The sequence below is a fragment of the Heterodontus francisci genome, chromosome 32, assembly GCF_036365525.1.
Source record: "Heterodontus francisci isolate sHetFra1 chromosome 32, sHetFra1.hap1, whole genome shotgun sequence".
Classification (NCBI taxonomy): Eukaryota; Metazoa; Chordata; class Chondrichthyes; order Heterodontiformes; family Heterodontidae; genus Heterodontus; species Heterodontus francisci.
This window is the reverse complement of record NC_090402.1, coordinates 22,203,039-22,229,331: the sequence shown is the minus strand read 5'-3', so window position 1 is coordinate 22,229,331 and position 26,293 is coordinate 22,203,039. Positions and strand designations below refer to the sequence as shown.

General features: G+C 41.9%; 1 protein-coding gene across 6 annotated transcripts in view; it reads left to right on the top strand.

Moving 5' to 3' along the window:
• The window catches only part of pbx3b (pre-B-cell leukemia homeobox 3b), a 266,799-nt gene extending 243,408 nt beyond the window's left edge, over positions 1 to 23,391 (top strand). The window contains exons 6-10 of one of the 6 annotated variants that reach the window (XM_068012460.1): positions 5,362 to 5,527; positions 6,093 to 6,205; positions 7,313 to 7,402; positions 16,948 to 17,038; positions 20,043 to 20,063. In XM_068012460.1, the coding sequence (XP_067868561.1) occupies positions 5,362 to 5,527; positions 6,093 to 6,205; positions 7,313 to 7,402; positions 16,948 to 17,004 (426 nt within the window). In that variant the 3' untranslated portion in view covers positions 17,005 to 17,038; positions 20,043 to 20,063. Of the gene's footprint in view, positions 1 to 5,361; positions 5,528 to 6,092; positions 6,206 to 7,312; positions 7,464 to 16,947; positions 17,039 to 20,042 lie in introns of those variants that run through there. The other 5 variants (XM_068012461.1, XM_068012457.1, XM_068012459.1 and 2 more) reach the window with 5 other exon arrangements.
• Positions 23,392 to 26,293: the final 2,902 nt, after the last annotated feature.

The window sequence follows — 26,293 nt, the reverse complement described above, 5'->3', positions numbered from 1 at the left end:
TTAAATGAGCTGCGAGATGGCTTCCAGTGCCGTGGAATCATATTGCAGTATCACAGTAAGCCTTCAAAAAAGGAGAGGAAATATTGGGGTGGGAGGGTACCTTCTCAGAATTCAATATGGCTTAACCTCAGTAAGAATGTAATCTCAGACATCAGCAGGTGAAAAGGACACCTTGCCATTCCACTCATCAGGTGAGGTGTACTTGTTCCTGACCTATAATGAGCTGAATAAATCATTCTGTTCATTTTAAATTCTAAGTTAACCCTTTCTGATCATTGTACAAATATTTTCCCAGCCAATTCTCAAAGGAACTCATTTGGGGTTGAATTTTACAAGCCCTTCGACATTGGGGGTCGTGGCGGGGGTGGGGGAGGGTTGTAAAATACTTGCAGGATTGGCCTGCCATGGCCCCCGATGCCGAGAAGGCCCCGCTGCATATTGGCGGCGAGGCCTCAGAGCGGCCGGCCACCCCCCCCGCCCTCCCCTGCTAGGCGGCGGGGCCTTCATTTAAATATTAAAATCAATTAAAATAAATGCAGATGAACTTACCTTGTCCCAATGGCTGTCCTACACGGATTTTACGGCCGTCGGCCACAACTCACGCGCCTTCGGAACTCCATATGGAGTTTAGAGGCAAGGCACTGGTGGGGAGGGAGGAGGACTGAAAATGTCAGGGCGGGAGGGGTGGGGGAGTGGTGAAAACCGCTCCGATTGATTGCGGGGATGTTGGGAAGGGGTTTAGGGTCAAAACGAATAAAGATCGGGGGGGGGGTGAAAGGTCATGAGTGAAAACTCACATTTTTGGGGGGGAATAGGACAAAAAAAATCATCCGATTATTCATTTGGGGGGGGTGGGAGAGGGTATTGGAAATGTCAATAAAATTTCATACAATTTTTGCATATCCCTGTCCCTTTAAACAGTGAAATGGCATGGAAGGGCTTGAAGCCCTTTAAAAATGGTGCCTGTCAGGTATACTGGACACTGTTGCTGGGGACGCAGCGGCCGCCCCCTCTACATCATCGGGGACGGCCACTCCGCCTCCTCCATTTAAATGAGCCCCTACGCGAAATATCACGGGGACTCAGCGGCGGCGCTTCCGTGTCAGAAGGCCGCCGAGTACAAAGCACGCCACCACGAAGGGCAGCTAGCTAACAAAATACAGCCTTTGGTCTCCAAAATAAACCTGATGTAACTGCCGAAATTAGGAATGGAATAAAATGGCTGCTAATAATTACTTAAAAACTTGGAATGCTGTAGTGAAAACTCTAACCAGATTGGTTGGTGCTTACATTAAAAATTATAATCGTTCTATTGTCACATTTACATTTTAATATATAAAACAAATCTATGGAGCAGCATTTAATAAAGTCAGTAAGCTTTTAAGGCAGTACATTGTACAAGTGCTGGTTTAGGAGATTTTAACAACAAAGTAAGTGAAGCTAGCAATAGCTATACCATCCTTTTGAAACCCTTTATACCATTTAAAATTCAGGTTAATAGCACAAGGATACACCTAATGCTCCAACTCTTATTGCAACAAAATCTTCCAACTAAAGAGAATCATAGTAATATATCATTGTGGTTACAGATATGCCCTTACTATTATTATATATCCATCTTCCTATCCGATACAGCCATGGAATTTTGGATCCTATCTGCTTTTACAGTTTAAAAATGTACTACCATTGACACCAAAGCCTGATGAATGTTTTGAAGCAGAAATGGGCAGACATCAGTATAATATTACAATTACCTTGGGAGTAGCAGTAAAAACATGAGCTGTTACAGGCAAGCTGATAGGGCTTCCTCCATCCTGACAGTTTATTGATTGTATGATTTCTAGTTATCATATTCTTCCAGACAAATTCAGCCTGGATAAAAAGTCTTTTTTTTTCTTGAAATATATTTGAAAAGGATCTTTTAAATTATGTGTGGATCCAGCTCCATTTCTTTTGCAGCTGTGAAGGTAGGATTGGATGATGGTCCTTTCTTCCTTTGCTCCAATTAAACCTTGCTTGTTAGTTAACCTCAAGGTAAACTCATCAAACTACCAATGTCAAGGAAACACTGCCCACAGTGGTTTGTATGAGTGGTCATTAATTTTAATTGCCTTGATATTAAAGATTAAGAAGCACAGAGACTGGAGTGCCGCAAAGGATCTGATGTGCAAAATCTCTCCTCATATTTTAGACGGGTGCTAAAGATATAAAATTTTAGTGCACAGCCTGGAATTTATTACACATTGTGAATGGTTGCTTTTTTTTTGTATGCATCTGTGAATACTTTAGTTATTAAATAGTCAGGAACTGTTAATATGATTACCACAATAATTATGATGGATTTGTTGATATATGGTTATGCTCTTATAGATTGTGTAGTCTATTTCCTAGTAATCTGCTTTGACAATGCCTGGTAGTGTTTGATGTAGCACTGAAGGTAAATGGTATATCTGTTACCGTTGTAGTTATAATATTCTGGAGAAAAAAAACACACACAAAATCTTTAAAAATGGTTCTAAGATAAAGATTTCTAAGTGGAATGGTTTGCCGCAATAGTGGGTTATGTTCTCCATTGGTGTGGTAGCTGTGTTTAATTCCTACTTATCGCTGCCTTGTCCTTGTGAAGTGTGTTGTGGGATGCCTCCCATGTCAAGGAAGAAGAGAGTAAATCAGAGGGAAAATTGTTTTCTGATTATTCTTATGAAATTCCTAGGGCAGGAATTTGGTGCCGATACAGGGGCAGGAACAGAGGTGTGCAGGTGTGGAATTTCCCGACGCTGCCAGCGTGCCAGTTCCCCATCACGGTCTTGAGTCCCGGCCATTTTCCTGGATACAGAGTTGGGGGGCTGAATGGCTACATGCCTGCAAGCAGCAAGTAGTTTGTTAACTCAATTCAGGCCATTGATCAGAGGCCGACTGGAATTTTCAGGTCAGCCTGTGGGGCCCCCGCGAGGTTTCCCTCCACAATGGTGGTCCACAGCTGTGGCCATTTATTTCCTTCAGTTTTGTAAACAATGCTGAGAGTGCTGCTCAAGATGGAAATGCCCTCTCTCTACCTTACCTGTATGGTAAACTGCAGCTCCTTCAGTGCTGGAGGGCCTCCTGTTGGCCCTCCAGCTTTGAGAGCCTGATCATCCTCCTGAATTGGATGGCGAGCATGACTTCTGGCCACAATTGGCCAGTCCTGCAAAAATTGCTGTCAGGCGACATGGTACAGAGTCGGAAACTGCATTTGATCTGACATCAGGGTCCCCACCCCAAATGGAAAGTCCTGTCCCTACTATCTGGTTTTGAGTGGTACTGTTTTGAAGTCTGGGAGCACACCTCACCATAAGTGATCCAGGAGGATAGAGGGTGGGGGAGAGAGATAGTGGTAGTTGAAGGAGAGGTAGAAAATACAACGGCTTAATATCCTCACAAAGAAATTACAAAAAAATATACCATGCTGCAGTTTTGCACATCTTTTTATATTGGATGGTCGTTCGTTTTTAATATGAGCCTCTTCAATTTGACTACATGATTGTCTGTGATTCTAAATATAATCAAAGTAAATTGTGAAAAACTTGGTGAACTACTGGGCAAAATAACAGTATGTACAGGAGCTCTGCAGAATTAAGCTGCATAATTTATCAGTGTAACAATCATTCTTTCTCTCTTGTGTGAATATTATTGAGTCAACCTTCATATTTTGTATCAATATTTTGCAACTTCCCCAATTGCACGAAATTAATCTGTACAGCAAAACTTTTCAGCCACAATGGTGACAGTTAGAATATTAACATCAGTAAAATAAGACATTAACGCAACAGAACCCAAATGGGAAAAATGTACACATTAAAAAAAAAGATTAAAAATAGTTGGATTTGCTCTGGTTTTATAGAATCATCTAAACCCCTCGAGTATCTTAGTCACAAAAGACAGGTCCAAGTTGGTATTCTGTCTGAATCACCTGAGAGCTTAATTTCCTCTGATGATGCCCCGCTTACCATGTTGACATGAAGTTCCTTTGAGCACTCTTCCAATTCAGTTAACCCATTTAAAATAAACAGGTTAATGGCTGCATTAAAACAGCCTACTATAGAGTTTTAGTTGAACATGTTAATTAGTACATTACCGGAGAAAACTAAACCACCTTGCCATGCATGTATTACAAAGGATTATAATAATTTTTCACTGTCATTTGCACAGTTGCAATGTTTCACTCATGCCACTAAGATAAAAATTTAAACAATATAAAGAAAATTTACTTCCCACTCTTCCCCACAACACCAGGTCACCAGCTCTCTTTCAGTAGCAGTAGTAGAAATGTTACTTTAACAACACAATCAGCAGTAAGCTATTAGATTTTGTATTATATAAACAATATATTGTAAATAGCACATGTTTGAAAAAATAACCATGTGCATATGGGTTAAGGATTGTACCCAGTCTCAGGAGTTCGACTGAAGTTTCAGAATCATTCACTCTTGGCTCTAGTGCTTTATAATGTCATCTGATTGGGTCACTGCCCTCTGACTCCTTCCCAGGTATTTATTATTGTGCTTATTTTCATGAATAATCTGAGTAATCTTGGTAAAGTGAATAAATAACATATAACACCAATGACATTGTTTTGGAACACACAGAAAATTCATTTGCTGTCTGGTTATCATGTCTTGAGCCTTGAAAATAAAAATGCTGCATCATCCTGGCTTTGCCCCCATTGGCCACAAAACAAATGATTACTGACCAATTTATAAGGATCCCTGCACAGGTTAATGCACAAGGATTAGCCTTGGCAACACAGATCTTGATTCTAGCATGTTCAAAGGGAGAATACAAAACACCAGCTCATTTAATATTGATTTACATCACTCTATTCATATTCATCTGACTGAACATGATTTAAATGGTAGTACTGCCAGGTTGTTCCAGACCAGAAACAAAGAACAATAGTATTTCCAGGCCTTCTCATCTTACCACTTACTTCTCAGAGAAAAGAATGCACTTTGTAACCAGCTCAATAACAATTTTTGATTGGCAGGCAGCGTTTAATGCATCAACAATTACTTTATTATTAATGTTTAGTTTTTTTTAAAAAAAAATTTCCAGTGTAATCACATCAGTAAACTTGAAGATGCATGTCATAGTAGATGTGTAAGCCCTTGAGGATCTGTTCTGCCAAGAGACAGACAGAATCATGTCATGCTCCAATCCCTAATAACATACAACCTATCCTTGATTATTGCTTAATTAGTCGAGATAGGCACTGGAAAAATTGGAAATTGTGAATGTGAGGGACCAGACTTGACACTTAGAAGTAATAATATATAGTGAGTACATGGCAGTGTCTTTTGACGCTTTGTATCCTCCTTTCCTCAGGTGTCAAACTGGTTTGGCAATAAACGGATCAGGTACAAGAAGAACATCGGAAAGTTCCAAGAAGAAGCTAACCTCTATGCTGCCAAAACTGCTGTAAACGCTGCACATGCTGTGGCAGCTGCCGTCCAAAACAGCCAAGCAAACTCTCCCACTACACCCACCTCCGGTAAGTGGAAAGGTTCCATCACACAGTGCACAAATTATTGCTATTTTGTTTTGCCATAAAGCAGCATAATTTTATCAGAACATGAACTTTACTTTTTGAAAAAAAAAGACTGTTAAAATTATGTTACTGCTTATCTGCTTATATTAAAAGGTACTATGGTTTCCATGTTTTAAGCCCCATCTCTAATTGCATTTGAGATTTGAATTAAGAATGCTGTGGTGATTCTGAAAACAATAGTATCCAATTTTCCGATAAGGTAAGTTCCATGGTGTCTCCGTAGGGTGTATCCTATTCTAAAACCAGCAAGCATCACTTCAGAATTCACTGCTTCAAACTTTGCAGGTTGTTATTTGACAGAACAGAGATTTTTTTAAAAACCTCCTCATTCTGTAAAGAGTCTGCACAGTTTTCTTAATGCTTTTCATGCGATAGAAAGGCTGCTTGCTGTTTCTTTTCTCTCTGTTTCTTTATTTCTGCTTCTCTCTTGTGTACTCTTTCTTTTGAGAACTTTGGGGAGAGATTTAAAGCCCTCTGTGATTCAGGTGCCTGACTCTTTCCTTTCCAGGTTCTTCTGGTTCTTTTAACCTACCAAATTCTGGGGACATGTTCATGAACATGCAGAATCTGAATGGGGATTCTTACCAAGGGTCCCAAGTCGGAGCCAATGTGCAATCACAGGTAGGAAGAATGCCCAATATTAGGGCCTAGGTAGCAGGGTAGGGCTTAGACAGTAAAACTGCCTTACTCTGACCTATAGCCCAGTAAATATTCTGTACCTAAAGTACAGATTAATTAAATTATCCATTCCGCTGCTTTGATATTTATCATTATTGTTTTGAGTCCGTTATATGTGATGTTCCATGTCTGATTTTAAAACTATGTGAATGCAGTCGGCTCTGGCTTGAGCAATTAGGGGTGGGTGGATCGAAAATTGGAGCATTTGATGATTGGTGTAAGCTATTGCCATATTCATTCACAACTTTCCTCTCATTTTTCATGCCTTATGTTTTTTGAAACCTATTTCTTTCTTTCAAGATGAGAATTGTTCATTCTAGGAGTTTGAAGACTGTGTCTGTCAAAGTTTCACATAACAATGGAGGCACTGGGAAAGGGTGGAGACCCACACTCACCAAAATAAATGAAGCCAATTTAGTTAAATAGTGTTGAGGCTTTTTCCCTTCCTTTCAGCCATTTAAATGAACAGAAAGGCAGCAATTAAAATACAGAATTACAATTTATAAGTGTTACTCTTAATGATGTGGTGTTTAAGTAAATGACATGAGGTGAGTACTGTACCAGTATTTGTGCAGTAACATGGTTAACATTTATCAAAGTGGTAGGCTATATTACAAGAAAACAGTGTAGTTTTTCACTGTTTGTCATTCTCAATGTGGTCATTTGTGTAAAAAGTGTCAGTAAATGACTGCACTTCGTGGTAAAAGTGATCCATTAAATTGATACTGACAGGCAGCATGCTGACTGGCTGTAGAAAACCTTTACTTGTAATTTATTTGTTGGGTGCAAAATAAAATTATAGGAACCCTATGGCAGAAATTGCAGAATTCGGTACGCTACGTAAGCTTAGCCTGATGTCTTTAAAAAAGCAAATTTAAACACAATGGGCAGTAGCTTAAAAATATTTAAAATGAAATGACATATCCTAATAAAATGAAGGCAGTATGGCAAGCTTACACATCTCAATCTACCAGATAATTTCCTGTTAGAGAAAGACAGCTCTGTTGCATCAAGTCTGACATGTTCCTTTTTTGTTTGCTTTTGCTTCAGGTGGATTCCCTGCGTCATGTTATCAATCAGACGGGCGGATACAGTGATGGTCTTGGAGGGAATTCACTGTACAGTCCACACAGTTTGAGCGTAAGGAACACTTTTATTTCTGTGTCCGTAGAAGAAAAAGAAAAGCTAAAGCCCTGCCAGTGTAAGCCATTATAGTTTCTTAATTCAGCTTTTGATGGCAGAGAGGGTTACATTATCCAGAATGAACAAAGCACCACGAAATTCCTCAATGGAATGCCTATGTAATGAATTGAAGGTTATGTAACAAAATTAGCTCTGTTTCCTTAAACAAAAAATGCAGTTAAAAAAAGAAAAACATAGAGATCTTTTTTTAAATTTAAAATCAATGTAAAATACTTCAGTGTTGTATCATTGGCCAAAACTGTAGTTGAAAGATGGAATGTAAAGCTATCCTTGCCTGCAGCATTTTGGAGTCATGAATTCCATCTTTGTTGATGAGGCCTGATAAGGTGTCAAATAATAGTGCAGTGCATTATAGCACACTGGTATGGTATAGATGTTCTGAGACTTCTATTGTTTTTTTAAATGGAGGGGATAGAGTTTGGCAGATGGCCCTGCAGGAGCTTATCTCCTTGAAATTCTATTAGATTTTGACACAGCAAGGATCAGAAGCTGAGTATACTTAACTAATCTTGAAAATTTGGATAACAATGGCTAAATTATTTTCAAATGCTATCCTCTAACTAATCACATTGTTTTCATAGTGTTACGGATAATTCTGCAAGGTCTAAATTGCATACCGCCTGAAAACGGGTGCTGGGATCACGATGCACTATTAACCCCTGCCCGTTGATTGCAATGCAGGCAGCACATCAACTTGGTGCTGCCTGCCCATTTGAATGATTTCTGCCTGCCCATTTGAATGATTTCTGCATCCAGCCATTGAATGGCGTGGTTAGCGCTGGCTGGAAGTATCATGAGTGGCTAGCACCAATTTTTTGCACTGCTTAAAGTTAGCCTACAGCTCTTAAAGGGGACGTACATTGTGGCTGAAGCAGGTGCTGGGAGTCACAACTGAAGAGAATCTGACCTGGGAAATGGCACAACAGGGGAGAGTGCAGCCTCTTAAGATTTTCAGATGCTGTACTGGAGATCTTGGGGGAGGAGAGATGCCGCTTACCTGCTTGGGGAAGGCGGCCCTCCCAGCATATAGTCAAAAGGCAATGGGAGCATTTAGCTATGGAGGTCAATTCCAGGAGTCAAGCCTCCAAGGACCTGGATGCTGTAGCGCAAGAAGATCAGTGACTTCACACAAGTGGTCAAGGTCAGCTAATGCATCTTCAGATACCATATCCCACCAACTGCACCACTAGCCACAGGCACTGCTCAAATCACCATCCCCCCATCACTCACCTACCAACAATCTCTATCAATTAGGACACATACTAGGCTCGAAGGGCCGAGTGGCCTACTCCTGCTCCTAATTCGTATGTTCGTATGTACGTTCGTATGTTATATGCTTCATCTCACCCGTATACACTTAGCATTGCTGTAAATCTCACAGCCACATCTCACAGGTTGCACACACTGTCAATTATTCAACCATGACAGCCAAACAGATTGCAGGACACTCACTGATGCACTTTCCTCTCTCTTGCAGGGGAAGGTGGCTCACAATCAGAGATAGCAGGAGCTGACTGGAGGGGATTAGGTGTGCCTGCATGTCCTGGCTACCTTGGAGGAGATGGCCCTGGCTGCTATTAGGATGTTCATTGCTATGGCCAGTGGTGGGGCTGAAACCATCAAAGTTGATGGTATTCTCATCCCTAATCTTCCTTCTCACATTCCTCTTGTTGCTCATCCCACACTCTCTTCTGAGTTACAAGCTGTAGGTGGTGTAAGCGTGCACCTCTTGCTTTTCACCCCTTCCCACACCACAACACTACCCTTGTGTCTTTTTCTTTTCAGATACTCGAGAGGTGCAGCCTGGCGTGGCAGTGGAGAATCATCAAGAAGAGAGTGTTGATGATGGCACGGCACCATCACTTGATTTCACTCTTGCAGCCACCAACTCAGATACCAACACTGTGTGTCTCTTGGGGCATAGATTAGAGGTGGAATCTGCACATGGTGAGACATCAGGCACAAGTAAACAGCAGCCAGGGCAGGGGATAAGGGTAGTGCAAGTGCCAGCTTGCCAGAAGATGAAGTCACACACGGGTTCCACTGCAGAGGACGCAAATGAGGACTTTTGTGGGGAGCCTATAGAAGAATGCTGAAGGGTATGCACAATGAAATACTTTGTGCATTAGCAGGCCTGCCAGAAAGCATGCTGTCAATGTAAAGGGGCATAGAGGAGTCCAGGGCCAACTTGGCACAAGGCTTTGTGCAGAACTTGGAGCCTGTCCTTTCCAGTGTGGAAGTGGTAGCCAATTCTGTTTGCACGATTGTGTACCCAACCATCATAGAGCATCTGATGGCTGAAGTCGCAACTTCATTACAGCAGCCACCCAATATTCGAATACTACAGTGAAGCTCAGACTGCTGCCATGCAAGGTCAGCTTGTTGCCATGCAAGCTCAGACTGCTACCATTGTGGCTATGGATTACAGTGTGGAAAGGGGCTTGCAAGCTATTGCAGCAGTCCGACAATCTGTCCTCCAACAGGTTACTAGGCATGCTGAGGTGCCACCCTGGGGACTGGCAGTGGATCCATGGAGCATGAACCTGCTGCCCTGTCCCAGGAAGATAACATTCGTCCTCACATCCCTGCTATTCTGCCACTGCCCTTGCAGTTGCTTGTCAGCCAGTCAGCCCAGACTGCTGCTGCCCAGGCCAAGACAGTGCAGTCTGCAGCTGGATCTTCTTGACACTGAGCTGCTTGAGTACGACCTCCAAGGCCATCTGCAGTCTTCCCACTGAAGGTCAGCAGCCTTCCACCAGCCATGCTGCAGCCACTGGTGTAACACTGTTTAGGAGCAGTAGGACAGGTAAAGGCACATGGAAGACAGGCACAAAGGGAGTATACATGGGTAATTAATGTAGCATGATTTCACATATAAATTTGCTGTGGAATGTTAATTTTTGGTGTCCTTTATTTTTGCATTGTAGCCAAGTGGATGATCTGATGATCAGAGATTGAGGGAAGCTAAGGTGTGAAACTGTTGGTGAATGGGGAATTGGGGTTGCGGTCACTGTTAACACTCAGATGAATTCTTTACAGACAGCCAGGCAGAAAGGGGCTGTCAGTGTCTCTCCTCCCTTCCTATTTCTCCTTTTCCTCTTCCTCATGCTCCTGCTCTTCAGCTGATAGCTATATAAGCTGATGGCACAGGCTGTCCCCTCCTGATAGTGTGGTTGTGCAGCATGCAACAGACCACATGAATCTTGGCACTCACTTTGCTGAGTACTTCAGAGTGGCCCAAGCAGTGGACGCCTTGTTTCAGCATGCCATGTGACAGTATGGCTTTTATTGTTTCCATGGAGCGAATTTTACAGACCCCCGATGTCAGGGGTCATGGGGGGGTGGGGGGGGCGGAAAATGCCTCCGGCAGAGGCCAGCTGTGGGCCTCGATGCCGGGAAGGCCTGGCCCGACATTGCCAGCGGCAGTGAGGTCGCGTGGCGCCCCCCCCCCCCCCCCCGCCACTTGGCAACAGGAGCCAAATTTAAATATGTAGATTAATGCAAATTAACAATATTCATGCCGGTGGCCGGCACTCCCTTGTCTTTGGATCCCCGCACAGCGATCCGAGGCGGAACACTGGTGGAGAGGCGGGAGCAAGTAAGTTTTTCAATGTCACCTTCACAGCCACTGACAATGTGGTTCTTGCCCTGCTCTGAGGTTGCAGTTGCAGTAGGTGGCAGATTTCTTTACTGAAGGTGAGGATGTCCTTCCTGAAGCACACATGTTTCACGCATTGTTCCTTACTGAGGTTCAGGTCAGAGAACCATGAGCACCCGGGATGGATATGGCTTCCTGCTGAACGCCGTCCCCTCTCCTCCTCCCTTTTCCAGCATCTTGTCCTGCTCTGTGTGGCCTCTATTCATTCTCCAAGTCATGCTGTATTTCAAGGGGAATGCATGTTTGCTGATGTCAGGGAGCAGTTAGTTTGTGCCGAAGCCTTGAAGTCAGCAAAATGTGCTTCAGCACCTGCCACAGCACTCCCTGTAGGCTTTTGCAACTTGAAACATCTGGAGAAAGCACCAACACTTGCAGAATTGTAGCAGCAGCCAGAAGAGATCAACCAGCAACTAACCTGTGAATATCACTGTAAGCATTCACTAAGGCCATCGATTCCAACCTCCATAATATCGCCCAATTTCGACGATTGCACCTCATCTGCTGCCAAAATCCTCAGTCAAGCCTTTGTTACTTCTAGACTTGACTATTCCAACACACACCTAGCTGTTCTCCCACATTCTACCCTCCATAAACTTGAGATCATCCAAAGCTCTGCTGCCCATGTCTTAACTTGCACCAAATTCTGGTCATCTATCATCCCTGTGCTCACCTACTTACATTGGTTCCTGGTCAAGCAACATCTTGATTTTAAAATTCTCATCCTTGTTTTCAGATGCCTCCATGGCCTCACCCATCCCTATTTCTGTAATCACCTCCAGTTCTACAACGGGGAGGCGATGGCACAGTGGTATTGTCACTGGACTAGTAACCCAGAGACCCAGGGTATTGCTCTGGGGACATGGGTTCAAATCCCACCACAGCAGAAGGTGGAATTTGAATTCAATTAATAAATCTATAATTAAAAGCTTGTCTAATGATGGCCTTGAAACCATTGTCGATTGTTGTAAAAACCCATCTGGTTCACTAATATCTTTTAGGGAAGGAAATCTGCTGTCCTTACCTGGTCTGACCTACATGTGACTCCAGACCCACAGCAGTGTGGTTGACTCTTAAATGCCCTCTGAAATGGCCAAGCAAGCCACTCAGTTGTATCTAAGCACTACGAAGTCAATAAAGAGTGAAACTGGAAAGAGCACCCGGCAACTGCAAACCCAGCCCTGTCGACCCTGCAAAGTCCTCCTTTCTAACATCTGGGGGTTTGTGCCAAAGTTGGAAGAGCTGTCCCACAGACTAGTCAAACAACAGCCTGACATAGTCATATTCAAGGAATCATACCTTATAGACAATGTCCTGACACCACATTCACCATCCCCGAGTATGTCCTGTCCCACCAGCAGGACAGACCCAGCAGAGGCGGTAGCACAGTGGTATACAGTCTGGAGGGAGTTGCTCTTCAAGTCCTCAACATCGACTCCAGACCCCATGATGTCTCATGGCATCAGGTCAAACATGGGCAAGGAAACCTGCTGATTACCACCTACCACTCTCCCTTAGCTGATGATCAATACTTCTCCACGGTGAACATCACTTGAAGGAAGCACTGAGGGTGGCAAGGGCGCAGAATGTACTCTGAGTGGGGGACTTCAATGTTTATCACCAAGAGTGGCTAGGTAGCACCTTACGGACCGAGCTGGCCAAGTCCTAAAGGACGTAGCTGCTAGGCTGGGTATGCAGCTGGTGGTGACAGAACCAACAAGAGGGAAAAACATACTTGACCTTGTCCTCGCCAATCTGCCTGCCACAGATGCATCTGTCCATGACAGTATTGGTAGAAGTGACCACCGCACAGTCTTTGTGGAGATGAAGTCCTGCCTTCACATTGAGGATACCCTCCATCGTGTTGTATGGCACTACCACCATGCTAAGTGAAATAGATTTCGAACAGATCTAGGAATGCAAAAATGGGCATCCATGAGGCATTGTGGGCCATCAGCAGCAGCAGAATTGTTTTCAACCACAATCTGTAACCTCATGGCACAGCATATCCCCCACTCTACCATGACCATCAAGCCAGGAGACCAATCCTGGTTCAATGAAGAATACAGGAGGGCATGCCAGGAGCAGCACCAGGCATACCTCAAAATGAAGTGTCAACCTGGTGAAGCTACAACCCAGGACTACCTGTGTGGCAAACTGTGTAAGCAGCATGCAATAGAAAGAGCTAAGCAATCCGTAAGCAATGGATCAGATCTAAGCTCTGCAGTCCTACCACGTCCAGCCGTGAATGGTGGTGGACAATTGAACAGCTAACTGGAGGAGCTGTTCCAGCCCTCTTGATTGGCACCCCATCCACAAACATTCACCTGCTCCACCACCAACGCACAGTAGCAGCAGTGTGTACCATATACAAGATGCACTGCAGCAACGCACCAAGACTCCTTAGACAGCACCTTCCAAACCCGCGTCCTCTACCACCTAGAAGGACAAGGGCAGTAAATGCATGGGAACATCACCACCTGCAAGTTCCCCTCCAAGCCACACACCATCCTGACGAAACTATATTGCCATTCCTTCACTGTCGCTGGGTCAAAATCCTGGAACTCCTGTCCTAACAGCACTGTGGGTGTACGTACCTCACATGGACTGCAGCGGTTCAAGAAGACAGTTCATCACTGACCTCAAGGGCAATTAGGGATGGGCAATAAATGCTGGCCTAGCCAGCGATGCCCACAACCCATGAATGAATATCAAAAAACCTGTTGAGATATCTGTGCTCATCTAATCCTGGCTTCTTGAGGATCCCGGATTTTAATCACTCCACCATTGCAGGTGATGCCTTCAGCTGCCTAGGCCCTTATGGTCTAGAATTCTGTCACTAAACCTCTCTGCCTTTCTCCTTCACTTTTCTCCTTTAAGTCTCTCCTTAAAACCTACCTCTTTCACCAAGCTTTTAGTTGTCTAACCCAGTATCTCCTTATGTGGGTCAGTGTCATTTTGTTTTATAATGCTCCGTTGAAGTGCTCTGAGATGTTTTATTACTTTAAAGGTGCTATACAAATAAGTAGTTGTTGTAGTAGTAGCTCTTTTCAAGAGCACTGGTGGGTTGGGGGTCCTTCCTGCTGCTGAATGTGTTTTCAGATGTGCCAGGTTAGGAGAGGGTGTTGACTGGGGCATTGGGCCCCAAAATGGCACGACTGGCATCAAATCAGCATTGCACACTGAGTAATGTCATGATCTGCCTGCTCTGCATTCTTCAGGCAGATATTCACTGCACGCACATTAATGCCTGCACTAATATGGTGCCCGGTACGATTTGCCCCACAAATGTGAGTGTGCGTCACGTATGCCATTTTGGAGCTCTAAGGGCACTCAGAGAGCCCAAAAGATGGACACCAATGAGCCCAAGTTTTCACCCAGCCAGTCTAAATTTAGCTACTTTAGAGGCAGTGCCTAGTATTTGCCAATAAGCTTGCAGATCTGGTAAATACTAAAGGTGCAAGTTGAACAATACACCTTCAATTTGGAAATGCTGATGTAAAGGATATTTCACAAGGAAAAATAATGTACATTAATATATATATAATGTAAGCAAGGATAGGTAGCTCATTGCTGACTCTTTGCCAGTCTTATACATTGACAAATAAAAGATTTTATCGACCGTATGCATGACTGGTATACGTTATAGTTTTACAATAATGCAGATGGATTGCTTTGGTAATTAGCCGCATTGTAAATAAACCATTATTAGCATACCCTAACCTTTTTTTGCTGCTGATGTTTGGCGATGGGAGGCTTGAGCAAAGGCTAGTCCTCGCCGCAAGCACTCAAAGTCAATGTGGCTCACATTGGCCCCTACAGAAAGGGCTGCCCCGTCACTTCCACTCAACGTTCCTCAACTCACGAGGCCTGCGCCTTCCCTCTTCTTGACTGACATAAAAATATGTAGCGACAAGCTGTCTGCCACAGCAGAAATTTGATCAGACATTGATTTCAACAATTGCCTCTACAGGCCAAGACATCAGGAGAACTCATTTCTCAGCTCTCTCATTCCTGATGCAAAACAAATGTAAGGAACACCAGTGGTTTATGTAGGAATACAGTGGTGTCGCCAAGTTCAAAATTCACATTTAATTTACATTTAATGAGATCAACAAAGCAGGCTCCTGCATGTGGGCCTGAGATGTCCATCTTGTTCTGCTCGTTCCTGCTGCTGGCAAACTGAATGTGTACAAGTTGAAATGAGGGCTTGAAGCTAAGTGAATAAATGAGATATTTGTCAACAGTAATTGGCATCCTGCAAGTGCCACCTTAATTTTTAGTTATTGGTTGAATAATAATGCTGGAGAGAAATAGGGAGATGATTTCTGATCATATGACAAAAAAATCACCTCTCCAACCCCAATGATGACATATGACATGTCACTCTTTCTATAGGTTAATTTCATGTGAAATACCACTCTGTGTTCCCACCAAAAATATATCTTGCTTTGACCACGTCTTTTAGTAAGTCAGTAATGTAAACACGCCCTTACGTTGCTGACTATTCCTCTTTATTTTTGGCACTTTTTCTTGTTCTGGCTGTTATCTGCATTTGAAAGTTGACAATTTAAGCTACAGCCCTTTTTAGCTGCTGAAGGAATTAGACATTCACTCCCTTGTCCAGAGCTCCAGGAGATATTTATTCTGTACTTTTAACTTTAATATGAGAGTTTTTGAAATAGTGCAGGTTTTGTGCCGTTGTCTTAACTTGCTATTATATAGGAGATTGTTGAAATAACACAAGTCACATTATACATTTTGTAATTCCAGCTATAAAAATGGTGGATTGTGTAATCTGACCACACAAGGGTTCACAGCAGAAATACTTCAGCTGAAAGAACTAAATCCAGTGGGTAGAGATTTAGGATTCAAATCCAGTTCACTTAAGAAAAACATTCAATTATCAGGTATTCACTTAGCAGAGTTGAATGGATTATCAATTTGTGCAAAACGCATTAGCTTGGTTTCATTTGCAAGGGACTGCTTTCAATATTTGCCTTGTTTCTGCCAGCTCTCCTTATGTCAGCAGAAATCTTTCCCTGTATGATGCCTTGTATGATCTGTTCAATGTGTATGAGCCTGCAGGAGTTAAAATTATTGGTGTCCACGGACTGATGACTCAGAACCTTAAAAATGTTGTTTTAAAATCGGGACCTCTGAGGAGTGCTCTTTCCTAAATCTAAATAATGTTGTCTGTACAAAATGTGGACACTTTTCAGGAGATTGAGTCTGACAGCAGTTATAATCAGGGCTTGAATTTAATACTGGCTGCCTAGCAAATTGCTCATGGATTTTTCAGTTTTGCTAGTCAGTATTCTAAACACTAGCAAGATTTTCCTAATGAGCTCCACAGAGCAGTGTCCCAGCTTCCCAGGATTCACTTTTCATTTTGTCATCCCAATCATCAGTCTTGCTTTGATTCTGATCAGTTTCGCTAGTGGAAGAAGAAATTTGCTAGTGACAGTCATAGCCACTAGCAAAACTGGGCTGCTTATGAAAAAAATTAAACTCCAGCCCTGTAGGCTAGATCTTATTTATGTCTGTAATAAATTGTGCTTTTTGTGACAAATTTACATAATACTTATGTGTATTTATATAGTCTATATTTAGTGTGTGTTTTTATATATCTGTTACATTTTGAATGTATTTTTAGGATGTGTGTATTTTAGAAAGTTAGAAAAAGACAAACCAGAAAATGGAGAGGATGAGGAATAGAACTGGAAGGTTCTCTCAGTATTGCCTAATCTACCTTATCTTTTTGAATTTGTGTGCACCATGGAGTTATAACTGATTGACCCTTTGATGAATGTTCATTCCCACTTAGTCAACAGGCAAAATCACTGTGCCCTCCTGGCTGGAGAGGGTGCATAGTGCAGAATAGTACCGATGAAGAGGAAATGAAAATTTAAAAAAAAGTGAGCAATCAATTTGAAATTGATGGTATTTCACAGATGGATCCAGACTGATAGATCCAGACACAATGCTGCATTCACATTGAGGGTCCTTAAATTGAATCCCAGCCTTGACAATCGGTTGAACTCTGCATCCCTTACATTGGTTCTTGAATTGATGTGTAGGTAGGGCATCACCTCCAGCCCCCCACAAAACATTTCTGCCATCAATGTGTATGAGCCTGCAGGAGTTAAAATTATTGGTGTCCACGGACTGATGACTCAGAACCTTAAAAATGTTGTTTTAAAATCGGGACCTCTGAGGAGTGCTCTTTCCTAAATCTAAAACCTTTCTGCCATCCCCTACACTTTGTTGTTTTATTTTCTCCCACTCTGCTGTCTAATAACCGTCAGTGTGGAGTTACGACAGAATGGTGCAGGTTAAATTACCCTCTGATTCTTTTCCCCTCCCAGTGTCAGCTCAGTTTACTAGCACCTGCCAGACAGCGTGGCTGAGATTGGGAACTCAGTATGTGAGCAATTGTGGCCACAAGTATATGAAAACGATGCATTTTAGTAGTAAATTAAATGTTAAGTGATCAGCTGTAAAAATATTAATGCATCAGAACGCAAGGGGAGATTGTAGCGTAGTGATAATGTCACTGAACTTGTAATCTAGAGGCCCAGGCTAATGCCCTGGGAACACAGGTTCAAATCTAACCACAACAGCTGGTGGAATTTAAATTCAATTAATTAATAAATACAATTAATTGATAATCTGGAATTGAAAGTGATCATCAATTGTCATGAAAACCCATCTGGATCACTAATGTCCTTACCTATATGGGACTCCAGACCCACAGAAATGTGGTTGGCTCTTAACTGCACTCTGAAATGGCCGAGAAAGTCATTTAGTTCAAGGGCAATTAGAGATGGGCAACAAATGTTGATCTGCCAGCGACACCCATATCCTATGAAAGAATAAAAAAGAAATGATGTGTTGGCATAATAACATTCTGTGCTGCAAACACTTCCCAACCTCTGACTGGATGCTACGGAGCTATGAGAGCTAGGGGTGTGGGAGAGTGACGCAACAGCAAAGAAGCTTAGTAAAAAGGAGGCACTGGGAGAAGGGCTGTGTGAAGGCAAGACGTGGAGCAAAAGCAGAGCTATCAGGTGCAGATACATAACGATAAGGTGCTCAATGAAGGGGTGGCTGAGAAAGGCACCAAGATGGCACTGTGTTATCAGGAAGGCACAAGTCTGACTGAAGATGCCATGGGTGGGTAATGAGTGAAGGTGAAGCACTGGAGGATGTTGAGGGAAAGTTTTGTTTTGCAGATAAGATGGAGAGCCTGGGAGGCTCTCACTTGGCACCATCTGCTCCCTCCTGATAGGGAAAAGATCATGGCTTGGGACCAGTAGTTTTTCATAAGTAACTAAAAATAGGGGAACTTATTCATATACTTCATTTAAAAAATTAATTTTATTTTCTCTCCTTTACAATCCCTCTGTTCAGAAGTGGGCAGGCAGCCTGCTGTGAAGTTTGTGACAACCTTCAACCAGCTGATGGGTGCACAAGACCAACCAGGGTGACTTGCCCCATTCTCATTCTTCCATTCTTGCCACTGTGATTGTATCAGAGTTGAATTTGGCATCTGCCCGCATGCATGGCCGAGATCAGGAATTTGCCCTGTAGTGAATCGTGAATGCAAACCCTTGCCTGTTGCTCCATGGCAGAGTTCATCATTGTACTATGAGTTTGCAGGAAATTACCTATAATATCTATTGGGGATTATAATGTTGAAGTGCTTATTTATATATTTACTGTGTTTTGATACCGTTATTCTACTTACAATTTTTTAAATATATCTTATGAAAGGACAATTTTTCCCTCCACAGACAGAGCTTACAACTTGGGGAAACAAGTAAATGTATGCTTTTTATGTCATCAGTGTTACTTGATAAATGTATCTAAATGGATTTCCTTTTGAGTGTTACGATTTCGTAAACATTCAAAGTCCTAAGTTTGGAAGGAAAATGTATTTGGTTTTGCCAATTAGTGCATATATAACCATCCTAGATTTCGACTAATTCTGAAGTAACATCCTTTTCAGCTTCAGAACTGCATTACGTAATTTTCCAAATATAATATGCACTCCAATTTTCATGAACGAAGAGTCAAATTGCCTTATCAGCATGTATATTACATCCTAGAGTTTTGCCATACTGCGGTCAAAGTGTCATTATTCCCAGTGGCATGACAGGCCAGTTGCAAGTCAGCTGTGGCAGGCCTGAGGGCCTGTTTGAGAGTGCCACACTCCCGGGGTATTCCTGCACTGCCTGCCTCTTACCTGTTTTATTATATAAAATACCAACTAACATACCTGGATCATGAGTATCAAAATAGTCATTCCATAAAAGGTTTTGGATGACATCCTACTGCTTATGATGCCAGTTGAGTCCTTTGGTGGATTAAAGCCTTGCAATTCCCAGGTGGTTTGCCTCTGAGGAGAACCATCACTGAGCCGTTCTTGAATGAAACGCTACAGGAGGCACTGTTCAACTCTCTTGCAGGCAGCAATTTTCTTTTGTAGCCTCCCTGTTTCCTTGTGAGAGTTTCTATCCTTCTGCCGTTATATAGTCTCAGGCAGGGAAACTGAGATCTGGTCTGAATTCCTCTGGGCTTAATAAAAGGACCCAAACCTTTTCTAAGGAAAGATAGTCGATTCCAAACAGGATCGACTGCGTTTCCTGTAAGGGCCACTTATTGGCTGCAAAAAACTCACTTTGATTTGTCACCATGTGTAATATGCACCTTAACTTCTAGATCAATTTTTAGGGGAAAAATGCATATTATATTTGGAAAATTACGGTATATGAGTTTACATGGAAATGTACTTTTTGTCATTGTCTACGAATTAGTTAATTTTCCTGGATGCTCCTTGAATTTCAGTGCAAAAAATGTGTTACTGTATTTCACTAACAAGCCTGATATTAACTCCAATAAAATATTCATGTTTTCTAGGCTAATGGAGGATGGCAAGATGCAACCACTCCATCTTCTGTGACTTCACCAACAGAAGGACCTGGAAGTGTGCACTCTGATACCTCTAACTGATCTCCTAGCAACATCCATTCCCTGAGCCAATAGGCCTTGATTAGCACTGACCAGTAGGAGAAGAAAAGTGGATTTTCTGTAGCCCAGTCACCTGCTGCTTTACTGTAAAACCCTGCTCTTTGGTGGAAAACGTAAATAAAATACAATTCATATTTAGGAAGAGGAACACATAGGTTCTAATTGAAAATACCATGATAATTCCATTTTGTACGGCAGTCTTACCTTACTCAGTTAATGTTTGAGGCAAGGATCTATATAGGCTTACTGATTTCTGACTTAAAATGGAACAAAAAGTCATTTTATAATGGGAATCCACGAAGGGTGAAAACATGTTTTTGAAGATTTATATGTGTGAGATGTTATTGTGAAGCTTCTTGACCTTTTGAGGTATGAATGCATGTTTCAATTTGACTGCAAGACACAAGAATGCTGGTGCCGAGGCAGACAGACATAAATTAATGAAGTTAGCAAAGCTAAACTCTTGTTACTTCTTAAAACTATTTTTGCAAGATATCTAGAATTGATAGCTTGCTTAGAACAACGAAGTGTTACAGGATATCTGAATCTTGATCAAATTTCCTTTATCACAACTGTATAACAAATATAAAGACTCACTTGGAAGAATCGGTTGAGCTGTTTTATTGCCCCATGGATAATTTACTAGAGTTGCCAAGAACTGATATTGTTATTCATGAGACTTTCTATTAAAACAGAGTGCTATTTAGAATCATTTTTTAACACACTAACTCAATGCCAGTCTTAGTAATGCTTTGTTTCTGAATTTGTACGAGCTGAAGTCCGGGTTTTACAGTACTAGCTGGGTGCAGCGTTCATACTTTTTCAGATTTGCTACTTCAACCTATCTGTGGCAGGAAATGGCAAGGTTCACACGGAGTGTTGTAAATAATGTAGGTAAAGAGTATTTATACATCTCACCAATCAAAACACAGCTTTATTACCTCATGCAAACTCATATGAACCAATAGAATTTCAACATGTTCTGTAGCTTAGAGTGCTCACTTACTACCTCTGAACAATATTCACACAGTAGTTTGTCTTTCTTACTTTTTTGCATCTTGTAATTAACTCTTTATTTTCTTTCATGTAATCTAATGTACATTGTATCTTTTAAGAAATCAGGGTTGCTCTAGCAACTTTTAAAAAAAAAACCCTAAAGTGGAAGGTTTGGTTATCATCTTAAACACAAACAGTACAACTGTTGTAAATACTGATGATCATTTTGAATGTTGGTCATGTCATTACTAAACCACGCAAAAAATTGTAATGCATACAGAATTCAGTATTCAGTACTGTATATTTCACCCTGTGTAACGGGGAGCCCCTCCTTTCTCCCTTTTTTTGTATTGTATGCAATTCTGAAACTGAGTCATGGAAATAATTTGTGGCAGTGATATAATGTATTAAAAAGTTTCGTGTTACTTTCTAACTGGACTACACCCTGGATTGAGAAGTCTTCCTTGTGGTAGTTAAATGTAGTTGAAATCTTAAATAAACTTTTTGCTTTCATGATGCAACAAGTTCGCAGTCTTCATTTGATCGCCTGAGAAAAAGAACACGGATCCACTCCTGGAGAGATATTTTCCACAGCTTTTTTTTTTAAAGTGAAGTGGTGAAAACTTCAGGATGTATGTTTTAAATATGAATTGCAGTGGACACCAATGAATAGACAACAATTGGATGGAGAATAAGGTATATCCATTGTTGAGTTGGCAACACTGGCGTTTGTGACTGATGGGACTGGACGCTCTCCCAATATGACTTTGTATGTGTCATATAGTGCACATTAAGAAATATAGATGATTTTTGCCTTGGTTTAGGTGTGGTCAGTATTACAGGAACTAATAGATTAATGAAACAATTGATATACCAAACCTGGCCATATTTAAACTGCCAGATGTGGACTGTCAATTGCACCAACTGGTACTTCTATGTATTATCTTCTTGTACAGTATCTGCAATCGTATATGGAACTAATGTAGATTTAATGTACATCCTGTATCATTTTATGTTTGCTAAAATAGCTGCTTCAATCCTCAGATGGCTCATATGAAAAGGGGCCAATCATTTTGGACCAAAAATTGATGACATAATTTCAAATTGAAGTAATAGTATTAAAAATGATCTGAGGGTTTCTTGCAGGCTGTAAAGTCTTTATCAATACAGCATGAACCAGAGTCAGTTCCTTATAAGCTACACATTATTAGAATTTATACTAGTCTGCCTTTAAGCCTTATCTACATGCTGCCCTTGGTGACATCATTCGAAGACTTGGGGTGAGATTTTAACTCTCACAAAACCCATTCACTTACACAGAGTTAAAATTGGGCCTCAAGGGATCAGATTTTACAGGATGCCTTCCAGCTCTACCTCTCCACCAGCTCTCTGAACCCCTCTACTGCCTCTTTGTTCTCAGACTGCTTGCCTGACACCCAGTTAGACATTAGGATGACCAAAACCATCGTCTTTGACCCACCGCCACAAACTTTGTACCTTTGCCACTGATTACATCCCCATCCCAGCCACTGTCGGAGGTTGAACCAGACTGTTCACAACCTTGGTATCCTACTCGACGCCAATGTTCTCCATTACAAAGACTGCTTACTTCCACCTCTATAACATTGTCCGTCCACATACTGCCTTAGCCCATATGCTGCTGAAACCCTCATCTGTGCCTTTGTCCTCTCCAGACTTTACTATTCCAATAGTTTATTTGGTCTTCCTCCCATCCTCTGAACACAATAAATATCAGCTAATCCAATAATCTGCTGCTATGTCCTATACCCATCAGCTCCTACTCATGCATCACTCCTGACTTTGATAATCTATATTGGCTCCCAGTCCCCTAATGCCTCCAAATTAAAATCCTCAGTCATGTTTAAATCTCCTATGCTCCGCTCCTGATTCTCTTTATCTTTGTAAACTCTAGTCTTACAAGCCGCCCACCCTGGCCCCCACCTCTGGTGGCCACACCTTCAACTGTCTAGGCCCCGCACTCTGGAATTCCGACCCTAAATCTCTCCATCTGCTTCTCCTCCAAGACCCTCCTAATACTCATCCCTGACCAAGCTTTTGTGCACCCCTGTGAAATAGCTCCTTAGGATTGGCATTTTTGTTTTTGATTATGCTTCTGTGAAGTGCTTTGGACATTTTTCTACATGAAAAACTATCTAGATGCAAGTTATTGCTTGGAAGAATGGATGAATCTGCATTTTCTCTATGACCACTCTATAATTGCATGTCATGTATTTGTGTGTGGTCACATGCATCTGTGAGATAGGAGACATTTTGCCAGTAGCCTTGTCCTGTTACTTCCACAATAAAGTACTTCATGTTATAATCTAGTCTATTGTTGATAAGCATAAGTAAATGTCTTATCAAAATTGGGAATATGTGCTCTGGTTAGGGCACAAGTACTATGCATCTGGAACTAGCTGCAAAATCTTCAAGATCTTTTCAGTGAGAACATATGGTGCTGTGAAAGATTAGCAACTCATCAGAGATAAATATGCCCTGGCCAGAATTTCAGTCAGGCCTAATTTTAGACTTTCATGCTGTGCTTGCTGCATCAGTTGTAGACTTTCACCCACTTTTTCATTTTAAAAAGGGATGTTCAGCATTTACACTTACTGCAGCCCCATCTGCTGTGAGGAATGTAATCTTAAGACCTTTGTTGAAAGAATTTTCTTTGAGCAATTACATCCCAGTAGTAAAAAATCATGAGCCCCAAGTGTTCAGGAGTTTAGGACACGATAAATTCAATCAGATTCAGCAGGATCAGACTGTATTGTTTTTACTTGCTAAAGCATGACAAAGAGCTTTGTAGTTTCAATGCACAATTACATTATTGTAGCAAGAACAGATGAAGGTGCAGTGAATGCACTGAGCAGGCCTTCATGTAAATAAGATTTGTGAACTTAGACCTACAGCTGTACCTGGAACTTAGTCTGGGTTTCTGGGATAAACAAGCAACTGTGAATAAAATCTGTACTGTTATCATATCACCACCCCTCCTACTTTTCAAGGAATTCTTGTCTTTAAACAGAGTAAATGTTTATGTTTAGCTCCAGAAAGTGAGCAGTATTTTCTAAGTTCCAAATGAACAGAAGATGCCACATAAAAATGAAATCACCAAGAAGTATTTAGTTAATTGTAGATAATTACAAATGCCATGGAAAGAGATATCTTGGTTGTGTTTTTCACATCGACTATTTATTCTTCCTTCATGATGCCAAGGAACAGAATGTTGTGAGGTCACATAGGAACAGTTCTGCACAAATATGTCTGCTCCCAGGTTATGTCAGGACATATTTTGTTCTTGCCAGTTGTCTCCCTTACTATCCTGAAGGCTTTCACTATTTCCCAGTGTGCAAATGCATTGGTGCCCTCAGATACATAGTCCAAGTGAATGAACCTTGACAATGAATGTCTACAGGCTACTTGAACTCTGGCTCATCACAACCAAGACCAATCTTGTCTTCCCCTAATTGCCGCACTTGTGCACTTCCAGCTGGTTAATGATCAGGACTCCTGCCGGATTTTTCCCATATTTATCCCAGGGGCTGAATTTTCAAAATGGGGTCAAAATCCTGACACCTGAATGATTTCTGGGTCCTAAACCCGTGCCTCAGCTGCAGCAACGCAATCTTAAAATGTTAATGCCCCAATCAGGCAGAAGGCTAGCTCAGTACCTAATTAGTGGCACCGAGGGTCAACAAGACGCAGCAGCTGCCTGCAGAGCATAACAGCAAAGGCAGGCAGCAGCCATAATGGGGCCTGCCGCTGCCTTGCCACAGAAAGTAGACAGCGTGGAGGGCCAGCAGAATAAAGAGGTGAGGCAGCACTTCCAAAAAATAATGTCCTGTGCTTGGCCCAACACAAGATCCCCTATGGGCCCAAAACATTTCATCTTCCAAAAGTTTGCCTCTGCCCGTTGTGAGCCCAACAGCTGTGTACTATCATGCACCAGACTGATTGGGCTCGCGGAATCCAAATTGAAAATTAGAATGCAGACCCCCGACCCTTATCAAGCTCCTTCATGAGCTTAATAGGCCTTTAATTGGAGGCAAGTGAGTTCCCCGCTCCCTGTTCCCTCCACCCACCCCCTATGGCCTCACATTGAAAATTGCGGACTGTTCCGGAGGCATTGGAGACAACCTCCGGGACCGCAATTTTCAAATCGCATCCGGTCCCGACCCCTCCGGTATTTGAAAATCTGGCCTCAGGTGTAGTGTACCGACTGGAGACCTGTCAGCTAAGTCAGCACAGATTAAGCATTGAATGTGGAACCTTTCCAAACTGTAAAGCTCAAATATTCAACAGTATAAACCCTTTCAGCCATTGAGAACTCTGTCAACCAGTGTCAGTTATGGATCTTTGCTCGCAACTCTCCAGCACCATGCTTTTTTGAAATTGTTGGGTGGGGCTTGTTCAATGAGTCAAGATTTCAACAAACTAATTTAGCTCCTTTATCAAATCTTTGCATGCCTTACATGCTCTATTATGGTTTCAATCACTTAGCGTAGCTGGTATAATCTGTAACAAAGAGCAAAGAATATAGCTACGACTGTCGGAGTGGACTAATTTTACGTTTTTCTTTGGAAGTCTGCAGTTGTCCAGTTCATTTGACAATCCACTGGCGGTGGCTGAAAGATAGGTCTGCACCAAAGACACTCTGAGAAGCTGCTGGCCTCCCCTCCTTGTGGATGCTGCTTGGGGTCTCGTCATTACACCAAACCTGAGATAGGTAACTGACCAGATGAGGAACTGTTCACACAACTGCTTCCTAGCTATTCTGGTGCCTAAGCTGCAACATTTGCAAAATACTTGTACGCATTGGCATTATAGTTAGCCAGTGTATATAGGCTAGGCAGCAACATTTGGTACAATTATTAAAATCTCTGTTTGGCCTTGTTATTTTCATTTAAAACAGATTATACTTTTTTTTAAAAATAAGTGAATGACAACCCCAAATACTTAAAAATAAAGAAATGTACCCATTATGAGAAGAGGTTATTGTGATTTTCAACCATTCAGTACATCCTAAGAACAATGTGCGTTTTGTTTGAAAACACTAATCCATACTACGGATTCACATTTCAAAACTGGCTAAGCTGCGAACCCTAAATTATAAGATAAAG